We start from the raw sequence: 26475 nt of genomic DNA, 5'->3' as shown, positions 1-26475 counted from the left end.
TGTTAGGAAAGTTGAAAGGTAATATTGTCTGGGAAGCCTCTGAAGAAAGAGTAACTTGTGCAATAAATTAAAGACCCAAACCATTAATTTTGTTTCCTTCCTATGATGCGACCAACCACAAGCTCTTTCAAGCACCTGGCAGTAAGATGGCAGTTTATTTCTACTACTTTCAGTACCTGTGAATCTGTACAAATCTCAGACTCTGCCTAATAATCTGTGCTAAACTATAGTTCATTTTTACTTTGCTTGTATGAATATCATCTCACAGTTTGGAGACAGACTTGACAAGCAGTCTGTTGGTCAAACCGTAGGAGGAAAGTAATTGAAGAGACAATTGCTGCAAAGCTGCTTTATCTCAAATTTGGTTTTTAAATGACAACACCATGTTACCATTTTTTAGAGCTAGACCAAGCTATATGACAATGCTTTCTTGTGGTAACCAATGTTTTCCTTGCTCGACTTTTGAAATAGGTAATGGTGGCAGAATGGGCTCAGTACCCCAATGTGAGGCAGCAGGTGTGGCTGCTGTCATGCTGGATATTGTCTCAAACCCTGGAATTTGTAGTCTAAATACATTTTTTCCCCTTTCTTTTCAGATCACAGTGCCTGTGATTTAAGTACATTTCAGACTGACAGCACTCTGCAGTATGTTTAGATTCTCCGGGTCATGCCCAAGCCTTGCTTTGGGATACATCGCTGTGAAGATCAAAATGACAGCTGTGTTTTCTTCTTTTTCTTAGCATTTTTAAGTCAATGGAGCTGGAATTCCAAGTTCCTGACTGCTACTGCCTTTAGGATTTTTAGAATGGCTGCAGAGCATTCAGAATTCGTAGCGGAGATAGCTTGTCCTCCTGAATATCAGTGTTTCTGAAGCCTAGGGACAATGATATAAAAGCTTTTATTAAAAAAAAAAGTCAAAGAATAAGAGAACATAATCAGCTGTTGAGACTATAGACTTGTACTAAATCCTATCATTTGAAAGAATTTTGCTAAAATGACATTGTTTTCAGGTTTGTGGAGCAGACACTGTTATTGGCATAACTTCCATTAGTGCTACTTAGCCAAAGCATGAGTTGAGCATTGTTTGTCTGCAGACTTTTGGAGCTAATGGGAGTTGCTGTTGGTCATCTGAATTAGTTTTTTTCATTTCAAACTGTACTAAGAGTTCAGATTCACTTCTTTGTGTGGATTTCTATTAACAGTACTGCTCAAGGCTGATGGAGCTTATCTAGGATACCTGGAAACTTTTCCTGGCCCCTGGATGATAGGGATCTAGCTATTAGATTTTTATACCATAGATGTTTCCAGCAGCAAAATGTATTCTAATTTTATTCTAAAATAAGGATCTCATAAGAGAATGCAGGGTATCTTGATGACATTTGTAATTAAAGAAAGACTTCAACAAAATTTCCTTGCAGTTGTTGGAGGTTTTTGTGTTACCTCACCTTTCTAATTGGCTGTCATTGTTAGGCAGTGTGATTAGAAGAAAGATGCAGGTTTTCCAGGCAAATTCTTGCTATATTTTTCCATGTCTGTTTTAATGTAGCTGTGCTCTCCTGCCTAATGTAGCATGAGGGTAGCTGCTGGCTGCTCGCTCCCTGGGTTTTCATGTTTGGCACTTTTGTAAGCTGGGCTTGTTGTTTACCCAATCCAGAGTCCCTGTTACTTTCTAAAGAGGTACCTACCTCTGAAAACTACAGTGTTTAAAGAAAATGTGCTTTAATTTGCATGATGTTTATTGCAGCAAATACTGATTTCATCTTTTCCTAAATGAAAAAAAAAAAGTTGGCTTTACCCTTTGAATTTAAGAAGGGCAAAGAAACTCTGGAAATTTCCAAACTCTCCCTCCCACGAATCCCAGTCTCCTGGAACTGATTCTATTAATTTTCACTAGTTTGATGTGAAATATATCCACAATGACAATAGTGATGAATGCAGATACCAGAAGACTCTGCCCAGGTTTTATTTTAAAGCCTTATATACTTACAGAGATTTCAGGCACCCACAGATTTTGTACCTGATAGAAAATTACCATTAAAGTTTAATACTGCAGTAAAAGTAAATCCTAGGGATTTGCTGGAGCCTCCTGGAGTTTAAGCTATGAAGAATTAGAATAAAATAGCTATGTGTCTTACAACCCATAAGAAAAATAATTGACAAAATAAGAACTACATTCTGAGACAATTTCTTTGCTCGGTTTTGCCTTTGCTTGTCTTATCTAACCTTTTTTTCAAAGGAGAATCTGGTCTCCTTAAGTGGAATGTGCAGGATGTACTTCAGTTAATTCTCTTCTTTCCCTTTCAGTTTGTTTCAGATCGAAGAGCTATTTCCCTTCCCCACAAGGTTCTGTCATACATCTTTGCCTCCAGGCAGGAAAATCTGCTGAGGGCTCCCCAGTTGTGAGGACAGGATCTCAGGATTGGCCAGAGGAGCCCAGGGTAGCTGTTCTCTCCATCTGAGGGTGTGATGTGCTCCCAGCCCTGCTCTCTGCCTCTGCTGAGCACACAGGCGTGAAGCCATGGTTTATCATGGACTCACACAGGCTCCTCGTCAGGCACTGCTCTGGCCTTTTTATCACCCAAGGAGAACATGCCAGAAGGGACGTGGTGCTGTTGTGCTGCTGAATAATATGCCATTCAAAAGCAGCAGTTCTGCATGTTTAGAGATTAAAGATAATATAACTCAAAATATAGCAACCGTGCATTGTGAATATTCTAATTACTGTGGAATAAAGAACATGCTAGGAGAGTAATATTGCTAAATGACTATGAATTGCAGGGTATTTGATGATTTTATTCTCATTCCTGGAGGGCTACATTAGGTCAGGAGGAGCAGATGGAAACTTTTTGCTGGGACACAGTTACTTGACAGCTTCCTTCTGCATTGTGTAAAGTCTCCATTGGCAGATTTTCTAAATTGCCAGGGAGATGTAACTCTCTCTTCTGCCTGCTTTTCCTCTACTGTCTTATGGTGGCAGTGCTATGAATGTAATTCTTTCTAGTTTCTTCAGCTTTTTCCCAGTTATCTTCTACAATTTCTAAGAGGTCTGTTACTTTTAGCTGAGACTCAAAAGGAGCATTTACCAAAAGGAGTCCAGTCTTCAAACAACTCTACTCAGGTGACTCCCTGCCTCCCATTCTTTCAGCTCAGGCACTCATGATGATTTGCAGGTTTTCCACTAATTTTTCTTTGTATCCTTAATTCCACAATGTTTGATTGCAAATGACCAACTTGACTAATCTTAACTGCAAGAGGGATGTATTGATCCAACTCAGGTGAAACTGAGGAAGGGTTTTCCTCTGGCTGCTGCTCTGCACTGGACCTTGCTCAGTGCAGAGGGGTGAATTTTATCAAGGGACAGGATCACAGCCATGCAGATTCACAGATGCCCCATCCAGGCCACAGTTTGTCTCTGCTGTTCCCAGGCTTTAAGCAAATTGTATCAGCATGCTGGTAAAAAACATCCAGTTAAAATATCCTAAGTATCAATTATACACTTAAAGAAAACAATTTAAATGCCACAGATTGCTGTCTGTTGGTAATTATTCAGTCTAAAACAAATAACCCAGAGGTTACAAATAATAATTTTGCTAAAAAATACTATCATGCATTATTAAATCTCTACAATTCTAGATTATGATAAAGTAAGAAAAGGTCTAAATTCTGTTTGTTCTGTTGTAGTACTTCCCAAAGAGAGTAAGTTCCAAATTTCTTCCTGGGGAAGACTGGGGATTCATATGCCAGATATTGACCTGGACTTGCATATTTTTTAATGTGGGATTTATGTACCTGTGAAAATATGGGTATATGATAGAAAGCCTGACAGACCCTTTAACTATGGTGTCACTAATACATTGATATAATTTGTTACCTCAGCTAAGGTGTTTTGCCTCAAGAGGTGGAATACTTTTATGTATGGAAAGGTCACTTTTAATTAATAAGCTGTTTTCCTCGTTCAGGGACAATATGAATTGCTTGTAACATTTGTGTGAAATAGTTTTCAATATAAAAATAAAACAAATTGAGCTTTATGTCACATTTATCATCCCCCATAACCCATTTAAATGTCAAAAAAATCAGTACAGACCAAAAGTCTATTTCTAGAAGCCTTAGTAGCCCTATTTATCAGAGTGAAATAAGATATTATCATCCCATTATCCCATCACATGCCTTCTGCACTTGAAGCCATACCATTTCTTCATTTTCTATAATACAGAAGATAGTTTTTCTATTGTTAAATATTTCTTGTCCAAGCTGTAAGTAGTGAAGAAAGTGCTGAGTGCTTCTTGCACTATAATATAAATCTATGATATAATATACAATTATTTGTTTCCTTTATTTTACATATCTCAAATGGAAAAAAAAATTGGTGTTCTTCTATCGCTATTTGGAAACAAATATTTTGCAGACTGCAATTTGTTATTATAATTTTACGGTAAGGATAAAGCTTTCAGTGTGTTCAGTACTGATGCATTTTGACAAAAATCATGCCATTGTATGGAAACTTATGTCCTTCTATATTTTACCATGAAATAATGCCCCTTAAAAAGTATAATTATTCAAGTTATTTTTCTGAGTTTTGTTTCCTAACAAGGAGGGCTCAGTCACATGGCTCTATGGGTGGATGTCTCTTCCTTCTAATAATTCTAAAATTTCAAATTTGAGTGGGACTGAACGGTCTCAAAGGTTCTAAGTTCATTTAAGATGCATGAAAGTAGGCAGTAAGATAGAGAAAGAAGATCCCATTAATGCTGATAGAGGAATGCTTCTGAGGGTTGTGATGAGGAGTTCAGTTCCAGGGAATGCAGCAGGATCTAGACCTAGAGAGTTCCTGCTGAAAGAAGTAGATCCAGCTGAATGTCAGACTAATGCATATAAAAGGGTTCAGCCACATGTTGTAAACATGCAAGGGACCAGGCTGGGTGGTTTGTCCCTTAGAGAGTCTTTAGCAGATTATGCCATTATTATATCAAAATTCTTACATACACTTTGAAAAGAAAGAATTAATTTACTGATGCAGATGTTAAATGGTGAAAAATTTATTTTATGTAGAAATGTGTGGGGAAGTAGCCTTCTACTGTTTTTTATATATTAAATATATTTTGTTTTATGCTCATGGTTTTTTTTTTTTTTTACTTTTGCTGCAACAGGCAGTGCCATGGGAAGTGATGATATCATAGCAGGGAACGTGAGCAAGTACATTGTTCTCCCAGCTGGTTACTGTGGGCAGCCCAAAAAAGGACATCTTATATTTGATGCCTGTTTTGAAAGTGGTGAGTATTTTCAGCATTATGTTACCCAGTTGTCAATATATTAAAATTTTAAACTCAATCACTAATCTTTTTATGAAGTGTCTTAATTATAAAGAAGACTTACATTAAATACTACTTAACAAATCCAGCTGATTCCCTTCAGTCACATTTGACTTCAAGTCAGACTTCAAATGTCAAAAAGGTTGTGAGGTTTGCTGTTGCCTACAATAAAAATTTCATCAGGTCCATCTTTAACCACATGTGGACACATAACAGGATTTTATTCTGTCATTATTTATGTGGTAGTATTTATGTATTTATGATGTAGTATTTAAAATGTGCTATTTAAAATTTTAATTTAGAAGTTTACTGGGGCAGTTAACCCAGTAAAGTGCCCAGCCCATCCTTGCATAATTAGAGAATTTTGAAAATCTGTATGTGCTGTCTTTAAATATATTACTTTGGGTTTCCTGTGGCCTGATCCTATATTGCTGAGGTTAATGGAAGTTCTGCTTCTGATGTCAATAGGAGAATTAAACTTTAGGTAGCTGCTGCAAACTGAAACTGTTTTTACAGGAGTTATAGTTAGCACATGAATTTAAAGGGTAATTTTAATTGCTTATATGCATTTGGGGTATGTAGGTAAATATATCCATGAAAATGTAGCATTGTTTAATTTTTTGTGTTACATACATGTGTGCTACCAGATTTTTAGCTTAAATCTATTATTACTGGCTTTCAGACCTACAGAGCACTGTTAAACACCATATGTAGAAAAGGCATTTGGCAGGATAAACTATAGTTTTCTGCATGGTTTATGTGAGAGGTGATGGTAATGCCAAAACTACTCCAGTGTCTTGTAAAATGAGCTTTTTATAAAAAGTTACATCCCTCAGGGTAGAATACTGGCTGCCAGTTACTGAATAAATATTAAATTAAGTTATTTAAATCCTGTGATTACATTATGTAAAAAGTGCAAATGATGCAGTGAATAATAAAGACTATTTTTTTAAGGTGTATCTCTGAAGGTTCAGACAATAGTTCTGTATTTCTAAACATACTTTGAGTGCTATTTTATAATAGTTATGTGGGGTTTTTGCATTTTTGTATCAGAAAACAGCTTAAGAAATGAATCATGGCCAAGCTGGGAATTTACTTTATTGTGCTAAACTTCTCTGCAATGAAAAAAGATCAGTAGCAGTCATCAAATTATTTGTGAAGTATTATGAGTCATTGCATGATGGTTTAATTCCAGTTTTTGAACAATGGAATTAATTATATTTTTAAATTAAAATGTTTATTCCGTTCAAAGGTAATGTTCATACTTTACATACTTTGGTAATAATAGAATATGATAGAAGCAGGTGCTGTTTGAAATACTGTATTTATTTACATTATAGCATGATGAGGCTGTGATGTTGCTTTGCATATTCAGACACTTCCAAAACACAAGTGTGAATGAAATTAATACCTTCATTTACTTTCTCATGATGACAATGTATTAGCAAGAGTGAGAGTAATATTGTGTACACTTCATATGTAAATTCACTTCATCTTTTGTTCTATGTCAGCCAAGTAATTGCTTAGAGTACCTTGACTGGTCAAAGCAAATTAACTGATTCTGGATAACTTATGAAATTGTTGTTAATAATGAAATCTATCCCACTCTGTTGTCCACACAATAGGGTACAACATTTATAATATTGTTTTGATGCTCTTTGAGTACCACCTTAAATATAATATCCTATTGAAATTGCCTTTTTCAAAGAACAGATGGTAAAACTGACCCCACCTGCAGTGCTGCCCCCAGCTCTGGGGTCCCCACAAGAAGAAATACAGGAACCTGCTGGAGGGGCCCAGAGGAGGCCATGAAGATGCTCCAGGGGCTCCTTTCCTATGGACACAGGCTGGGAATACTGGGCTTGCCTGGCCTGGAGGAGAGAAGGCTCTGAGGAGACTTTTGTGGCCTCTCAGGATGTAAAGCGGGCCTGTAAAAAAGGTGGAGAAAGACTTTTTACCAAGGTCTGTGGAGACAGGGCAGGCAGAAGGGGGTTTAAAGTGAGATTTAGGTGGGCTATGAGGAAGAAATTGTTTACAATGAGGCTGGGGAGGCACAGGTTGCCCAGAGAAGCTGTGGCTGCCCCATCCCTGGAAGTGTTCAAGGCCTGGTTGGATGGGGCTCTGAGCACCCTGGGATAGTGGATGGTGGCTCTGTCCTAGGCAGGGGAGTTGCAACAAAATTATATTTATGACCCCTTCCAACCCAAGCCACTCTATGATTCTAAAATAGAAGTTGTGTTAAATATTTTTTAATGTGGGATTTTCGTTTTTTGGCTCCATTCTCTGCTTTCTTGAAAGGTCTGGTTGATAGAAAGAAAGCACCTATTTTTCAATGACTGTTTTATGTTGTAGAAATGGAAGTAAATAGATTTCAGAATAGAGAAGGGGTATTAAACTTGTAGAAATCAGGAAAAAATATTAATACATGCAGAACAAATGCTGTTTAATGTGGTTTCATTTTAGTAATTGCTATAATTATTGTATTAAATAACATTGAAAAATATGAATTTGTTTGAGACAGAGGTGTGTTTTTATGTAGTCTGAAAACCAATGTCCAGCTTGCTGTTTTGAAGTGCCATGCTTTCAAAAAAATCATGAAAAATAGAATTGGGCACTGGGATTTCTTTTTAGTCTGTTCTGTTGTTGAGAGGCAAAATAAACTATTTTTGCCATTCCTGACAGATATTTATCTTTTTCAGAGACTTTCAGTGAGTTTCAATGAGAAAGCAGCAATCCATTCTAACACTGCAATTTGCTCAATATAAGAAACATTTTCTTTCTATGTAGAAATGTTCTTACAAAAAAGGCATTAATTCTTGTCCAGTCCTATAGGCACAAAAAGCAGATTATTCCTTTTTTCTTTGACTTAATGGAAAGCTGCTATCATATCTTTCCTTGGCCTTTCCCTCCTCAGGTTAAATAACTGCTATTTTTTTCAATGGTTCCTTAGTGCTCACATTTTCCGAATTTTCTCTCATTCTTTATTTCCTCTGGCCTATCTCCAGCTGTTTTTATTTCCTCTGGCCTATCTCCAGCTGTTTTCTGCCTTTCTTGATTGGCAGTGGTCCAAGGTGAGCATGATACCCAGATAAGCTGGTGCCAATCCTGTGTGGAGTTTATTACATGACATGCCTTGCAATCTATTTACTTCTGCAATGTGACAGTCCAATCTTTTTCACAATAGCATGGTACTGTTGACTTCTATAAAACTTGTGAACCCTTATACTCTCCAGGTCCTTTTCTGAAGGAGCTGAACCAGTGCAGCTGGTGCCTGGCACTTTACTTACCCTTAATGAATCTATTACTAGGGAAAAAATCATTGCTGTGAAATAAATGCAATCACTGAAAATGAAGAAAGGGGCCTCAGCCCTTTATCATATTAATAACTGACAGAGGAGTAAAGAAGATGGAGAATTATCAACTTGCAAGTATGTGAGGAATTTGTGCTTCCCATAGTTCAAGTTCCCATAGTTAATGTTCTGCCTGTAATCTTCCTAGCTATCTTTATTAATATTTAAGAATCTATACAGCCAAAAGAAACTTTTTACATTGATTTATCATTAGCATGAAAGAAAATGATAAAAATTCAGATTTCTTGCATACCAAGCCATACTTTTTCGATAACTGAAGTTTTTGCAAGAAACATGAGTTAGTTTCAGTGAAAAATGGAAGCACAGCTACCTATACACAGTACAAATTTAAATGTATACATCTGAAATATATACATTTGGTCAGTTGTAATTCTGTTTCCTAATATTCATGAATGCATTAAATTTTTAACACAGTTTCAGTTTAGCAGCAATGCACAACTGTACAAATGTTTACCTCTCATCCCACCCTCTGTTCTGTCAAAATGGGAATTTTGCCCAATACAGTGCTCTAGGTAAAAGGATGTATTAATTTCTGCCATGCAAAAATGTCCTTCCTGATTAAGGAGGGCCCAGATTTTGATATGAACATGCTCCTCAAAGAATCTGGCATTTCATACTCAAGGTGAGTTGGTATTTCAGACATTTTATCTAAAGGACTTCAAAGTCTAGTTTAGCCAGCTGCCCCTACTGTTTTGTGTTGCTTTAGTGCTTGTGATTTCTGATGCCATCCATTAAGTCAGCAGCCTATTCTGTATTGTGGCTAAGAGCTGTTTTATCTGCTTAGTCATTTTAACTGTAAGAGATGTTTTTGGAGATGATACCTCCAGAGCTGGAAGCCAGTTGTTTTTCTGGGAGCTTACATATCTGCAATAACTTTGCTTCTGCATGAGGTCACAAATTTTTAGTGAATTTAACATGATGCATGAGAAGCTTTTTCTATATATTTTGCAAAGTGAACAAAGAAAGCATAAACTGAATTACTTAGCTCTTAAAAAGCCCCACCTTTCTTCTCATTGTGCCAAGGCTGTTTGCAGGGTATAGCCACCACTTGCCTTCCTGGCTCCATCACAGAGGTGGGCTCTGGTTGTTCTCCAGCTTCTGCCTCCCTGGGCTGTCCATGGAGAGAACTGGCAGATGAAAACCTTGGGCTGACTCTGCCAGGTGTAGCTTTGCTGCAGAAAAATGCTGGGCAGGTCCAAATGTTGCTTTTGCCTGGTGTCACTGGGCTGCAGTCCCCAGGGATGGGGTGGTTGGTGGCTCCGGCATGCTCAGGGCTGCACTCCAGCCCTGCCTGGCCTGGGATGGACAGGGAATATGGCAGGGAGCTGGAGTCAGGCTGCAGACTGGGATGTGCTGTGAGCATGGTTAAAAACCCCAAGCTCGACAGTTTCTGCTGCTTGTGGCTCAAATTGCTTGTTTTATAATTACTTTTGAGAATTGAAGGAGCAGTGTTGGCTCACAGAGGTTTGTAAATCTCAGCATTTACACTGTTAAATACAGGGGCTTTTAATAAGGCTTTGAAAATATATATTTTGGCTTGTTAATCAAATATAATGCTGTTTAACTGTTAAAAAATACTGTGTTTCTTGAAATTAGAAATGAAGCTGCTGTCTGCTTTTATTCTCATTTCAACCAAAAAGTGGAACTCCGCCAAGAGTCATTAAATCTTCTATCCTTTGGATGAATTCTTATTTTTTTTATGAAAAAATGTTATGATTGGGTAATTTCTGTATTGTGGTTTATGTTCAAAAGATTGTAATTAAAGTTTTGTAAAATTTTAGATTCAATCTCAATTACTGTAAGCCTCAAATTATGTTAACTGCTGTACCACCACCTTGCAATGAAAATGATTCACAAACATTGGTTTGTCTTTTCCTGCAGCAGGTTTGTAAAATATTTTGCATTAGAAGCCTGATAAAAAAATTCAGTGCTGACGGATTGCAAATGATATTAATCAGTTGGAAAAAGTTAAAACTTACAATGTATTAAGAGATCTCATATGACTGAGAAGTACCCTCGTATCATTTTTGTTAAGGTTTTAAATATCCTTCTATATTTCAAAAATAGGATAATGTACTTATAAAACACTTTGCACAACACTCAAAATTGCAATAAGTGATTGTAATTCCGCTGATCTCATTGTAACCACTTAGAGGCGTGAAATAGGCCATTGAGCTTTACCATGAAAGATATCTTCTGAACAAAAGCACAGATAATATAGGATGGATTGCCCTTTGGGGCTGCTTCTGTCCCAGTTGTTAAGACTTGACATGTAACTTTAGACAGCTAAAATTAGGGGTGATTATTCTTAGTTGTAATTTGTAAAATATTGTAAAATTTGATTTGCAAAGCATTTTCTGAAATAGAAATTTTTGTTTGATAAAACTTAAAAATGAAAACTAAGACAGCACATACGATGATATTGTTAAGTATCATGCTCAAAGGAAAACTGAAATCCAACCTAGGAAATAGTTGTATTTTTGCCATCTAACATAGAATTGTAGTGTGCTTGCAAAATTATTAAACAATCTGACCCTCTGTGTGTTTGTGTTTAAATGAACAGAAAAACCCTTCTTTCCCCTGATTTCAGCAGCACTGTGATGATACCCTAGAACAGGAATAAAGCAATACAGGCAAGTGTCATAATGGCACCTCAGTAGAAATAGAAAGTGCAAAAGCTGTGTAAGGATACTTTCTTCCAGTGCAAACACTTTTAGTAGTAGGCTAAACTGTGTTTTGGAGCAAAAATAGTTGATATTCCAAATTTCCTGTTTTATTATCTCATGTATATCTAGAATCACTAAGTCAGGTGGAACTGTTTTGTCTTTCACTTCTACAAGGATGCTCATCTGTAAAGTAGAAACAAAGGAATGAAAGTCTTTGTGTTATTTCAGTAATGATGTCTGTTTTCAGCCTGCTTTTGGGGCATCAAGGTGTGTCTGATTAATGAAACATTTTAGTTATTTCCTTCTTTTTTGACAGTAATTTATGTCACATTTCACAGAAAGGCATGAAGTGGTTATTGCTGCCAGTGGGGATAATTTAGCAAATATTTCCCATTTCTGAACATGTCTGTTCCCTGTTCAGAGCAGTTTTACTCTACCAGAGTATCAATACCTTTGGACTACTGCAAGTTAAAAGTCAGAAAAAAGTAACAGCAAAAGATTGATTTTAATTTTTTTGTGTGTTTTAATGATGACACTAGGCATAGATTAATGGATGTAGCATGCACAGAGTGCTATCAGTTAACATATATGACATTACTCAGATGTCTCAAACTCCGGAAAAAGCACGTGAATGATTTATGGAATTGATATTAATCTCTTTCCAGTAAATGCATTACTAAAGTTACATGGGAAATTGATGTTACTGCTGTAATGCCAAATTAATTTCTTTCTTGCTAGGTCAGCATTGCAAATGGAACTAAATATTAACCTTTTAAATATCTAAACAGATATAGTATGGAAGGCATTTTTACAAATGGGGAGTGCTTGATGTCAGTGTGATGCCAGCCAACACATATGGCATTAGTCAGATAGCATAACTTGTGGAAAATAGATATTAATGACCTATGGAACTAAAGAAAATGCAGAAAGTATTACTCTAACAATGAAAGCAAAGAACTAGGATGATAATTGCAGTTGTTGTGACAATTATGATTTTTACAGTCAGTTTACCATTTGATTCTCATGCAACCTTCTTCAGGACCAATCCTTTCCTCCCTCTTCCCAAGTGTTTGTATCTCCTCAGCTGGTATTGAAGCACATGTGTTGATTTGCTCTTTGACTGACCTGAGAGGGACCAGAATAAGCAACTGGAAACAAAATCAGAAATGTCTGTGATGAGATATTGTAAGCTCACAGCTGATTTTTAACAATCTCAGTATAAGAAACAACTAAATACAGTATGGATCCCTAGTCTAGAAAAAAGGCAACTGAGGAATAATATATTAAAGGTCTGTAAAATCATGATTTCTAGTTAAAATATCAGTGTTTCCCTGTCTGTTCTCTTTGTACAAAAAACTAAGGGCCATCAAATGAAACTAGAAGTTAATATGTTGAAAGCAAACAAAGGAGAATGATTCCTTACATGTTGTTTAATTAAACTGTGGAACTTCTTCCTGCAGAACATTGTGGATGCTAAAACTTGACATGTGTCATACTTTCAATAAAAAAACAAACTGACAAGCCCAGGAAAGAAAGATCAGTTGAGAGCTACTAAACACTGACACCATTTCTGGCTCAGAAGGTTCATAAACTGTGCCTTGTAAATTAGGGAATTATACTGGGAGGTGTCTTCCAATGATGATTTTCTTATGCTCCTCTATAGGGATCCATTTCTGGCAGTTACTGAGCTGGACCTTGATCTCACCTGATAGATACATGTGATTAACAATGGTTTATCACTGTTAGTACATTTAATAACGTTGTGTTATTTTCCAAAAACAGATTTGAGGTTATAGTTGCAAGCCAAAATTAACATCATGCAAAACTACAGTTTGATCAAATAATACGAAGGAAAATCTTACAGTTCTTGTTTCTATTCAAATTTTTTTCTAAGGAGGACAGTGGCTGAAGGTGGTGTTGTCCAGCAACAGACCTGATGCAGATCTATTCTTAAGATTTTGCACATTCCTGATACTAGATTTCCATCAGATTTAAAAGTTTTCATGGGATTTTTGTAAGCTTCTTCTCTGACAGAGAAGGAATTAAAAAGACCCTCAATGACAAAGATACTTTCTATAAAGATGGCAAAGTAGTTTTTGAGAATAAGTAAAAGTATTTTCTTACATATCAGGTTCGGAGATAAATTTTCTGGTTTCCATTTTTCTGGCTCTGTTCAAAATTTTCCATCTGGAAAAATGATAGAGGGAAATACAAGAAAGAATAGCAATGTCCCTGCCAGTGTGAAGGAACATTACATTACACTGAACAAATATCCTTATCTGAATGTACAATCACTGAAATAAATGCAGCTGTGTTTATTTCAGCATAATCAGATATATTTGAATATAAAATCATTGACATAAATGCAGCTGTGTTTATTTCAAACTGCACATGTTAACATGAACATGAATGTGACATCAGGAATCAGGAATGTATAGAGGTATGTATATATAGTGACAGAATAGAAGGCTGGGACAGTTAAAAGTATGAAGGAAAAATGTCTAGATGAATTTGTGCTGTACCTAAAGATTTTTTAACACCATTGGAAGTCACTAATGAGGAGATGCAAAATTCTTCTCATATAGAATCCCTGGATTTGAATAAATCTGTGGTTACTCTGTAGAATAACAGGTGACCTCTGCCTCAGTTACTGACTAAGGAAATAATTGCTTTGAATAATTGCTTCTTAAAATAGACAATCGTGTTAGTTTTGAGTGATTGGTAGGTCCAGGTCAATCTCTTCTGATGGGTACAGTGCAGACCTTAACTGTACCTTAGGTTTTTATGTGATTTTGAGCCTCTAAAAGAGCTGCCAACCACCCTTCCCAAATTTCATCTTGCTGGCTTCTCAAACCCAGGGAAAATACAATGTAGAGCAGTGCCAGTGGAAAAATTCTGGAGTTGTTTATTTTGCCAGGAATGCTGCTCCTTGCTATTTCCTGAAAGTAGTAAAGTACTCTGCCTTCACTGTCCTGTTTGTATGCTTAACCTCTGTCTTTTGAAATCAGAGCCCTTCAGAACTAGAAGAAGTTGAAGTGTTCTTTACTCTGCTTATGCAGATGGTGCTATATAGACTATCACAAGGAGTGGCTGTATTCAGAATAAAAGAAAAAGTAGCACCTGAACAGTAAATATTTGGGAGCTAAGAGGTATTGGAAAGGCTTTATTTTCATCTTGGGAGAACATTGAAATATTCTGCTTCACTAAATAGTGGTATTTTGTTCAGTTAGTTCAGTAACCTGTAATATTATCCCTGTTTTGCAGAAGACAGGAACACAAAAGCCCTGGTTCTTGTCTGCCTAGTGCCTTTTGTAGTGAATTTCAGCTGTGTGAAATGAGTGCAAAATGGCTGAGAAACGTTGAGAGTGCTTTGCATCAGATCTATGTGAGCCAAATTCAGACTGAAATGTAGGAAATTTCATATCTTGTACTATGTCTACTAGATTTGATCAAACAGGGATGCTGTAAAGAATAGGGGAACAGAAGGAAAGGGACTAAAGCAGAGAAGAACCATTAGAAATGTTCACGTGAGCCCTTGCCCTGGCCATGGGCACAGTGGTGCTGAGCTGCTGCTTCTCTGCCACTGTGTGACCCAACATGTGGTGCTGCTCTTGGCTCAGGACAAGGCTCAGGCAGCACCAGCTGGGACAGCAATGATCCTTGTACTTCCTGCCCAGCCCCAGATACAGGAACACCTTTCACAGAGTCCCAGGATGGTGGGAAGGGACCACAGTGGGTCACCTTGTCCCACCTTCCTGCTCAAGCACATGGCACAGGGTTGTGTGCACACAGTTCTGGAATATTTCCAGTGAGGGAGATTCCACACCCTGTCTGGGCATCCTTTTCCACTGCTCAGCCACTGCACAGGAAAATTCTTCCTCGTGTCCAGGTGGAATTTCCTGTCCCTCAGTTTCTGCCCGTCCTCTTGTGCCATTGCTGGGCACCACCGAGCAGAGCCTGGTCCTTGCTCTGATCCCTCCCTGCAGACACTGACAGGCAGATGAGGGCCCCTCTCAGTTATGTCTTCCCAGGGTTGAACAGGCCCAGCTCCCTCACCCTTTCCTTGTAAATCCTACCCTTTGAGTGGTCATGTTTGATTTTTTTCCCAGTGGGCTGAAGACACTGGCACAAGCTGCACAGAGGGGCTGTGGAGTCTCCATCCACAGAGGTGTTCAAAACCTGGGCAGATGCAGCTCAGGGCAGCCTCCTCATGCTGACCCTCTTGTAGGACTAGACCATCTCCAGAAATCCCTGAGATCACTTACAAGATTAATACTTTCTCTTTTTTTGCCCTGAAATTAGAATACACTTCAGATAGATTCTGTTCTTGTTGTTCTTTAAATCACTTAAAAATTCTCAACTGCCTGCTGTTCCAAAGTTAACAAGCCAAATTAAGATCTTTGCTTGTTTGAGCTGCCACTCTAATGCAAGAAGAGACAAAACGCTGTGAAATAAACAGTGGTCTGTACTTTTGAAAGAATACTGTCTGGAAAACATACTTCAGAAGAGGTGTTTCATAAACAAAAAGTATTTTTATTCTTGGATGGATACTATCTGATTTCAGGAGAAAATATTTTGGAATTTTTTTTGCTCAGCCTAACAAGAATTTGGATACAAGTTATTAGGTGGGAAGCACATTGTTTTGGATACACGCAGAGCTTCATTTTGCATTTATCGATGCTATTTAGTAACCTAATTGCCTTCTAGGTTCAGCCTTTAGCATGCTAATTTTGATTTAGTGTTTGTATTTCTGAAAACAAACTGGGAACAAACCATAAATTATCACTGTGTGTTCTTTAGACAGCTACTGGAATTCCAGTATCTACTACAATAACATAATGTGAAGGTAAATTACCATAATATATTAAGGGTTATTATTATGTTCTAACAGTTTCTGGTGGAATCACATCTCTTTTTTCTCATCTGAAAATGTAACTTTTTCATAAGAAGAATAATTTATTCTGTTTTAAAAAAAAATTGGTTTGAATGTTGATTGTTGCTACTGTATTATGTTATGAATAATTCATTTTAGTAGCCTTTTTAGGATTGTGACTGAATGTCATATTTCTGATGTGAAAAACTTTTAAGCCTTTATCATCAATGCAATATAAAATATGGAGAATAGGAATAGTACATCTAGGGTTTTTTCCTTTTCCTTTTAGCATTTTGGTGGTCAGCTTAAGAAATTATGTTCACAGTGAGTTTTTTGAATGATTGACTAAGAATTCTTTTTGACACTAGTGTTCCTTTTTGGTCTTTCTTCTTACTTGCAGTTTTTATTACATTAGGATCCAATTATATAGGCTTTACATATGTATTTCATATTATGTTAAGCTGTATAATGAAACACCTTCAATGCAACATAAAACTGCCCATGTACCTGCACTGGGCTGATGGCCTCTTGTGTAGGTACAGTTAAATCAGATTATGTAGCAGTGTTAGCACATCCCAAAATGTCTTGAGATTGGAGGGTGAGTTCACTCTGGAGTTTGTGCTGTTACAGATCCATTGCTGTCAGAACACCAGAGCTTTGTGCCTGAGCTCGCCGGGGTGATGGATGGTAGCTGTGCTCCTTACTAAAAGTAAAGTTAAAACAAGGAATGGGGCAGCAATGTTATAATTAATTTATACTTTTGTCTGAGAAATAAAAGCTGATAGCAAGTTGGAACTTGACTTCTGGTTATTACTGTGTGTATTTCAGTGGCCCTTCTGTTGCAGTAGCTTCAGGGCGGTTCTCACTCATCCCAGACACTTCTCATCCTCTTACTTGATTATCTCTATGCTGTCCTGCCTGTTAGTTCTCTTTACTCTCTGCATTTGTGTAAAAGTATCTTCTTGTGTATGTTGAGAGAGTGTTGAGCCTCACTCCTTGAGCCTGTACATTAACTGCTGTATCAAATCAAATCTTGCTGTTATCACCTCTAGGACTCCATGTTATCGGTATGCCATTAGCATTTGTTTTGTTTTTCATTATTCCCATCTGTAAGCTCTTCTTTATCCCTTTGGATTTAGTGATCAATTTATTTCCTTTCCTCACATTTGCATTTCATTTTCATCAGCAAACATTTTGTCCATTTTATTTTAGTCAAGGTTTCCCATTTTTACAATTTCCTCTACCAGTACCCTCCTTGAAAGATATTTGTGAATCTGCCTTTCCAAAATGCTTCCTATTTTTTTCTTCTGAAATGTCTTAATTTATATTTATATATATTTAACATTCAAAAGAACTGGGATCCAGAGCTTTGTCCTGATGTTTGTACTTTTTCAGTCTGCATGCTCTTTTGGACATGAAATGTTTCTTTCCCAAAACTCCAACTTCAGCTGTGCACTCTAAATATTTTCTTTAGGACAGGGGTCTATGTTGACAGATACCAATTCTTCAGTGCCTGGTCCAGAGCAGAAATCAGAGGAAAAATTTCTGCATAACTACAGTTTCTGTTGGTTTTGGGTCAGGCCGTCAGCTTGTGAAAGTTTCTATGAATGAGTGTGGCAAGTGGGCAAATGCTCTGTCACTCAATTGGCCACAGGTCAGTGAGAGTGGATGCCAGAGGGGTCAGAACTGATTAGATGGCAGGAAAAGGAGAATATTCTCAATGACTATGAGGAGTTCAATTAAAAGTGTCTGTCCCATATAGCTGCAGTGTCACAATGACATCTAGATACTTAGGATATGAATATGTTGATCTTATTTTCTATTTAGAATGTTAGCCTAGTTAATAATAACTTTTGCTTATAGTCCTTTACAGCAGGAGATCACTGTGTGCTTTACAAGGTACTTTTGTTTTCATTTTATAGTTCCAGAAATCCAAGGCTCCCAGAAGTTTAGAGCTTCAGTGTTACATGGTGGAATCACCATTTGAGGCATTTTGACATTATCTTCTTTGAAGCACACTAATTGGATTTAAGCCCACACCTCTGATTACTCCTTAAAACTGAACAAAGTATGTGTCATCCTGAATCACAGTGGCTGAGCTGGACTTTCCTTTGTAGGGATGCTATTTTATAATAGTCTGCCATGCTTCAACAGGTATCAGGAATAATAGATACTATTTCAGATAGAATGTAACAATAACTGATATTATTTCAGCAGCACGGGGAAACTTAAATACTGTTGGAAAAATTGTGTTAGGTTATCTTCTCTGAGTCAGACTAATGAAGAATGAACCAGCTGAGTAAAGAAAGAGGAGGGAGAACAAGCATTATCTTTTGCAACCTATTCAGTTTTGGCTGATTTAACCTAGATGAGGAGAAAAGCAATATTGTGTTCTTTGACAGTTCTGTAACAAGCTTTGCTAACTGATAATAATAACTGGAAGACATATGTTAAATTGTTGCTTCTTCTGAGAAAGGAAGAATGCTGAAATCAGAAAGCTGTATTATTGTAATTTGATAATTGTGATTTGGTCTTCTTTATCTGCATGACTTCCTAGTAAGAGCAAATATAGGCTACTATATTCTAACAACATAAAATTCTACAGGGTATGAAGTAGAAAATGTGGAGAAAGTTCAGTTTTGGCTAATTAATATGCAATTCAATGTCATTTTACTGTGGTTGTTATATTGGAGAGATAACGTTTGTGAATTATTTCCAATCTTGCAGAAGGATTCCAACGCCAAAAAAATCTAACCAAATTAAATAAACTTGTATATTAATAGTATTCTTAATCAACCTGTGTAGTTCTATAAAATTATCTTGCCCCCTAAAACTTGTTAGCCAATCATTCCTCTATGATTATTATTATTGTTTTCTGGACGATGCTGGAAGAATGTCCTGGTGAGGTTTGGTGTCAGATGCCCTGCACAGGAAGGCTCAGTTCAGTGTGGGAGCAGAGGGCAGTGTCACTGTCCTGGTGTGGCACTCACAGGTGGGGCCACCTTGGACCACGCCCTTGCCATGCAGGTGCTCAGGGTGAATCTGGGGGTTCATTCCAGCCTGTTCTAGGCCTTGATGAACAGAAAAATGCAGCAGCAAATGCACAAATAATGTGAGAAAGTGCAAAAAAGACACAAATATCCATGTGACCCTGGAATACCTTGTTCTGTACACTGAGGCCAAATCGCTCAATGTTTATAGAACGGATTTTTTCAGGTGAAACTTTATATGAGCTTAAAAAAACTAACTTTGCTAACAACAAAACTTGGGTTTTTTAAAAAAAATTAAAATATAGCTACTAGCCCTTTAGGTTTTCTGATATTCCCTATTTATGTAATTACTAGTGAAGAGTTATAAATTGATATTTACAACACCTCTGCCATCCTAGTAATTGTAAGAAGCTGCCAACCGTTCAGAACTGGAATTTTTTAGATTCTAATTGTAATTCCCAAGTATAAACTATTTCCATCTTAGATGGGACAAACTTTATATGAGCTTAAAAAAACTAACTTTGCTAACAACAAAACTTGGGTTTTTTAAAAAAAATTAAAATATAGCTACTAGCCCTTTAGGTTTTCTGATATTCCCTATTTATGTAATTACTAGTAAAAGAGTTTATAAATCGATATTTACAACACCTCTGCCATCCTAGTAATTGTAAGAAGCTGCCCAACCGTTCAGAACTGGAATTCTTTTAGATTCTAATTGTAATACCCAAAGTATAAACTATTTCCATCTTTAGATGGGACAATGGGACTGCCATGTTTCCTGTGAGTCTGGGATGTTCTGAAGCCTCTGTTGCTGACTGCCTTCACATCAGCAGTGTGACAGAAAGTCATCTCTCAGTCACAGAGATAATGTTTTCCTGTCAGTGTGGTAAAAATATGAACATGAACAGACAGACTTTTAAAAAGTTCCTGATTTTCAAGTCTGGCTTTTGAAATAGCTCGTCTGTTTGGTTAAAGTTAGTGACATTTGTTAACTTCTTTATTTGAAAGTTTTTCAGTATGGATAGCAACATGTAAATTTTTGTTTTACTAATGTATTAAATATCTGATTTTTTACTTCCAAGTAAAAAAAATAAAGAAATACAGGTTATTGAGGTTAAAGTACTAGAATGTTATTAAAATTAGGAACCACAAATAATTACTTGCTTTTTAAGATGGTAATTGTTTTGTTATGTAAGTTCTTATCCAGTGTTTCATAATGTATTAAAACTTTCCAATGCATTTAATAACACGAAGATTTTTGTATGTCATAATGAATAAATATGTTGTAAAGCACATACATATAGATTCAAACTGAAAATTGGAATTAACCATGCATATATTTAAAGAAGTAATTTTAATTAACCCCTTAAACTCACAGTTAATGTTCATTATGTTCTAAAGAGGCTCATATTATATCAGCAGCTTCTTATATTGTTGGGGTGTACTATTAAAAGTATAACATAATATGTAAAAAATGTTTTGGTGTTGTTTTTAACTGAAAATTTTGATATTTCTTTAAATTCTTATGTGGAGGTAAATTGGCACCTCTCTTGAGAAATTCAGCCTAATTTTCAATAGAAATAGTACTGGAAATTGTGTGTAAGTCCCTGCCTTTGAAGAGTCAAAAGCAACATTGGATCTGTATAATTGATCAAGGTCACTTCATGCCCTTGAGACACAATAATACAGCTCAACAATCACTGTAAGGTTATTTAAGTACTAATTGCTTTAGAAATGCTGTTGGTTTTTTTTTTAACGGGTTCATAAAATTATTTCTGAGAAAATTTCATCTATTTTGAAAATCTACATATTTCTTTTTTAGATTTTTTTTGCTTTTTGGAAAAATATGTTCCTACCAAACTCAAACCCAGTGAGAAAAAAAATTGGAGATACAATCAAGTAAAAAAAAAAATTGCTCCACTTAATTGGAATCCTAAATCAAGCTTAAGTGGGCGTCTTGGTAGGCTAGAAACTTCTGGATATCAAAGAATTGTCAGAAAAGCAGAAAAAGTGAGTATGTGATGTGATTTGCTTTAAAATCATAGTTTTCTCCACATTTTTTGAGATTCAGATAAAGGTGAAAAGTAATAGCACAGTGGGCACAAGAGTTCTGTTTTGATTTTTGTTCTGTCATGCTTTGTCATTTTGAGTTTTCTGTATTTAAAAGCCAATTAATCTAGGTTATTATATAGCAAAAAAGCCTGCTTTTTGTTTAAAAGCTTTATTGGCTTTTTGGAATACTCACTTATAAGAAAAAGATCTAGGGAGTTCAATTTCAATAATATGTCTGACTCAGATTCTCATCCCATCCATCTTAAATCCATTTTCTTTCTCTAATCACCTGCACGCCCTCGTCACAGTTCCCAGGCTTGCTTTGCTTGTATGGGAGTTTGCAAATTGCACTTTTGAGATACCTGTATGTCTGAGAGATGAGGGAAATTACATTTCTTTTGTGCCTAAAGCACAGGGGGGCTGTGTCCAGGAGGAAACCAAGGTGCTCCCTACCTGAGCCAACGTGAGAAGCTCAATGACAGCAAACTGAAGAGTGAGACTGTGGGAGGATGGAGAAAGGCAGTGCTCTCTTTTTGTCACACTGATCTCTTCAGTCTGTTTCTTAGCAGGCCAATTCCACATGTCTCCAAATATGTGGAATTGAATTATTTGTGATCATTATATAATTATTGTAACGAGGAATTTCGGGGACATGTGAGACATGTGGAAGCAACCACGTCCTCCAAACAAGGCATTCCTTTGGAAGCAGTTTGGTGTTTGCATGGCTAGAGAAAGAACATTAATAGCTTGGTTCTGCAAAAAATTACAGAAATAGCTTGGCTCTGCAGAGAAAATATTGTTAAAACCCAAAATCTCATAAAGAAAAGTTGCACAATTTTAATGGACCTAGCAATGTATTTCAAGGTAGAGCTATACAGATACAAACATCTTCACATATATGTATACTTTATAGATGTGAATGTGAATTTTCATGAAAGTTTCTGTTTGTATGGATGTAGCTACTTTAAAAGTACTCTCATCTGATTAAAATATAAGATTAGCATTTAATGTTAACATAATACATGGAATTATAAAAGGTGTATCTATTGTAGAGTACAAATTTTCATTGCTGGCTGCCACTTACTAGCAGTCTTCCCTTCAACTTCCTACCTTGCCCTCTCCTTGCCCTTCTCTCTCTCCATGTTTTAGGCATCATTTTCTGATGAAATCCTCATTTTGTGTTAACATGAGGAGTAAAATAATATGTTGATGGCTTGGATATCTGTTGGTGTTCTTAGGATCCCTGAGTAGAGAGAGTGATGTGCTGTCACTCTCTCCATAACTCTCCAAGGTTGAGAATTCTATTACATCTTTCAAAATGTCTTTTTACTTTCATCTGAAAATGAAAATAAGTTGAATAAAATCCAGTTTACATTTGAGCTGGGCTGCATACTCACTGCTGTGTATAAAATCAAACTTGATTTCCTAAGGAGTTTTTTCTGTTAATACAACTTTTTTCCTACTTTATGACAATTATCATATATGGTGTTTTTTCTTTTTTTTTTTTTTTGTTTTACTGCCACAGTTTGAAGTGAGAGCATTAAGTTAAATTAATTTGACTTTGCTTGGCAAATGGTGATAGCACTTTAACAGCTGTTTGCTTTCCTGGATTGTCCTTGGTGCTGAAATTGCTTTTGTATCTAAACAGCAAAATGTGTTTATAGGGCTACAGAATATGGAGATAAATTTAGCCTGTCAAACAGATATTATTTGGGCTTTTTTTGTGCTGTGTTTCTGGGAGTGGATCCTGACTGCAGTGCTTTAATTCCAGGCTGTGTGTGCCTTTGGACATCTTACAGGAATGTTGTGGAGCTTTTCCCTTTGATTTATGACCTTGCCTGTATGGACTTCTGATCAGATTTTATTCTCATTTAGTGCAAGAGGGGCTAATTATGAAAGTGACAAAGATTCTTTCGTTGTGCTAAAGCTTTTTGAATGACAAAAGGGGGCTTTAAATTAAAATGAACTTTAACAAGGCATTTTCACATTGAAGTGATACACACTCTACCACTGATAGAGTAATTCATTTTCAACCCTTTCTGATTCTATAAACACATTGTCTCACAAGATCAGTAATTTTTTACCTCTCAGGCTAATGAAGAGTGGATGGTAGACCAATGAATTCTCTTTTTGCAGAACTGTTTTGACATTCTTAATTTTTTCTTAAATATCAAAGAAAGGACAAAGAGCTGTGATTTTATTGCATTAATATTAATAATCATTTATCTGCCAGAAAAACATTTAAATATCACTTGACATTTGCAGAGAAAGATTAATGTTTAATTTACTACAAACATAGAAATACTTTGAAATAAAGGGAAACGCTTCTGGATTCAGCAAAATAATAAAAAAACCCCAACAAAACACCAAAACCCCAACAAAATTAAGACAGACATTGAGATATAAAAAAACATTGTAACCATGCAGAAATCAAAAACATGTTGGTGCCATCTAAAATGTCAATATTTAAATTATCACTTCTGATTGAAAAAATAACATCAACTGGATAGTTCTTTAAGGTCTAATTTAAGCTTTAGCTAAACAAAGATAAATGAAGGGAAGCAGTTTTCTGTTACATCCACGTGGGTACAGTTACAAAGGCTTGTATAAATTCTAGCAGCATTATAAAACAAAACCAACATAATGTAGTTATGTTATGAATAGTATTGGCATTTCATAAATATTGGTAAATCTGAAAGTCAAGGGGAGCTTCCAGAACAGGCTAGTGTCTGGAGGAAAGGAAAATAGCAAGACACAGGAATCAGAAAATTGTATAAGTGAAAATACAGGAGCAAGGCCCATTACCTACAGAAGGACCAAAATGCTGTATAATAAAGAGAAAAGTAGAGAAATCACCTTGTTCTACAAAAGAATGTCAGAGTAGGAGCTACAGAGGAGGAGGAGGAGATGAACAGAAGAGTTGTGTATCAGTCTAATCTGATGAAATGGCTAAAAATGCACCCAGACTGCAGGAAAGTCTATCTGTAAATTTTCTCATGGAGATTATATGGTAAGATACCACTTTTAGGCAATGAAATGATGGGATTAATGTATTGAATGAGAATAACATTTCTAGCCCCCAAACTGTTTTTGTGACTAGATTGATAATGGCATAGAGAATCAAATTCAGTTTTATAATAAACTAAAATAAGACTGTTTCTTCTGCAAAAGCTGTATGTAGGACAGATGTTATTCACATTCAGTATTTGTGTGGAAAGCCTATCCTCACAGTACCTTTTTCCAAGGATTTTTTATAAGATAAAGAAAGTTACAGCTATAAATCCAGTAATTTATTATTTAAAGAAGGTTCTTATCCAGGAAAACAAGATTCTTTTATAGGGCAATACCTGGAACCTTTCCAATAATATTCTTTAATAAAAACTTCTGATTTTATTCACAGCTCTGGTGACTTTTGAGAGGTCCTTGAGAATATAATATAACTGTAGGTCTCTGATTAAGGTTTCCATCTATTAATTTTTATTCAAGTATCAGTGTGTAGGAAGTTATATGTTGGAAGGATTCTCCTGGAAAAAAATGGTGATTCTGTGTATAAGGTACCAAACTAGGCCAAATGCAGAATTACAGCATTACTGTGCAGTAATAAATCAACAGGAATATCCTCTCTTGTAGGATGAAAGAACTTCCTTGTCTTTTGCATTACAAGAATTCTCAGGGTCTTTGCAAAATGATGAATATATTGAGTAGGAAGCATTACATAAGTAGCACCGCTGTGATGTACTAAAGAATAAAGAATATGCAGCTTTAAAACTTTTAAACCATTTTTAATACATTTTTTTTGGCACACTTGTGCTGTTTTGCATCAGAGGCTGCAGAGAGCAACAGATTTCAGTGGTGTGCACTGAGCATCAGGCCCCAACAAGTCAGTATTTGGGATATTTTTCTGTCTGTGACACCAGTGATGGTACATCCCACTGTGGTCCTGCAGTTCCTGCTCCCTCGTCTGCCTTGGCTGGTGGTTGCTTTTGTGGTTGAGGCTGCAGACGTCGTTATAATTTATTTATTAACTCATTCATTATTTATTTAGGATAGCACCCATTATATGCTAAGTGACTTCCAAACAGAAATTTCCCCAAATGCTTTTCCTTTAAGAGCTCTGCTCTGAAGGATGTGGTACAAGCCCAGCCGTGAGAGGCTCATTTTGGGAGCGCACGCTTTGTTAAAGAGAGCTGAGTTTCGTGACACTAATGCAAAACCTCTTTGTATTCTGATTTTCCTCTAACAAAGGTTCGCTGCCGTGGCTAAATAACTGCCCATCTGTCATTGGAGGCCTTTGGGGAGTTGATAAAGAGGGAGCTGAGAAATCTGTTTTTCTGGGGATTTGGTGGATTTGGTGTAGTGGGTGTGTGATGCCCATCTTAGGGCACAGGCCTCTGATTTTTGAGCACTCTTGACACTCCCCACTAAGTTGCAGCTTTATCACTGCTAGTTTGTGTGTTTACATGATTTTGTGACTTTTTGGAGCATTTTTCCAACAGTCTTGGACTCTGCTGATATTTCTGTAATTTATAAGACTCTCACAGATGTAGGAGAAGGAGTCAAGAGCCCGACTCCATTTTATTAATCCTTTACAATTTCCCTACTCGGTGAACATTGACATTTTATTCTTTGCAGCACCAGGTTTTTTAGGTCCTTTAACTGAAAGCATTAGTTTTTATTGAAAAGGGCAATTTTGAAATAAGGCTCTTTGGCTGCGAGTGATTAAATATCAATCTAATTTGATCAAAACTATTGAATTCTTTCAGCAAGATTGTATTGTATAATTTCTTAATACATATGTGAGCCTGTTCTTTACACAATGATCTTTGTAGCATTTTGGGATATCTGTTACTTGTATTCTGTGCTATTTGGTTCTTGAGCAATCATGATCACTAAATATTCAGGAGTACTTGTTGCTGTTTTTGACTATGCTCTAAACTGGCATCACCAATAACACTGCTCTACTTAATGAACATAAAAAGACAGAAAATATTCCAGTTCTAGTTGCTTGTGTTGTCTTTCTAAATGTCATTGTTTACTCTCCTGGACTATAAAAGAAAGTTGCAAGTGATGTCAGTAGGTGGCCTTTGGCATTAACACATGCTAGAACTTTACAGTTATTTTATAATGTGAAGTCTCTGTAACTGTATCCTCATTGCAGGAGGAACCTCAAGCCTACTTAATAAATTTTAATCCTTCTATTCCCCCTTTGCC

At 36.4% G+C, this 26475-nt stretch overlaps 1 protein-coding gene across 5 annotated transcripts in view; it reads left to right on the top strand.

Annotated features, from left to right (window-relative positions):
- LOC135451325 (cytosolic carboxypeptidase 6-like) overlaps window positions 1-26475 on the top strand; it is an 876962-nt gene that overhangs the window by 11687 nt on the left and 838800 nt on the right. For all 5 annotated transcript variants that reach the window (XR_010441278.1, XM_064720414.1, XM_064720413.1 and 2 more), the window contains exon 2: window positions 5151-5273. Coding sequence is in view for 4 of the 5 variants with exons in the window: in XM_064720414.1 (XP_064576484.1) it covers window positions 5151-5273 (123 nt within the window). In the remaining variant the exon portion in view is untranslated. The remainder of the gene's footprint in view (window positions 1-5150; window positions 5274-26475) is intronic.

Source organism: Zonotrichia leucophrys, chromosome 8 (assembly GCF_028769735.1).
Source record: "Zonotrichia leucophrys gambelii isolate GWCS_2022_RI chromosome 8, RI_Zleu_2.0, whole genome shotgun sequence".
In the NCBI taxonomy this organism is placed as follows: Eukaryota; Metazoa; Chordata; class Aves; order Passeriformes; family Passerellidae; genus Zonotrichia; species Zonotrichia leucophrys.
The sequence above is the reverse complement of the archived record's forward strand: the minus strand, read 5'-3'. Positions and strand labels throughout refer to the sequence as shown.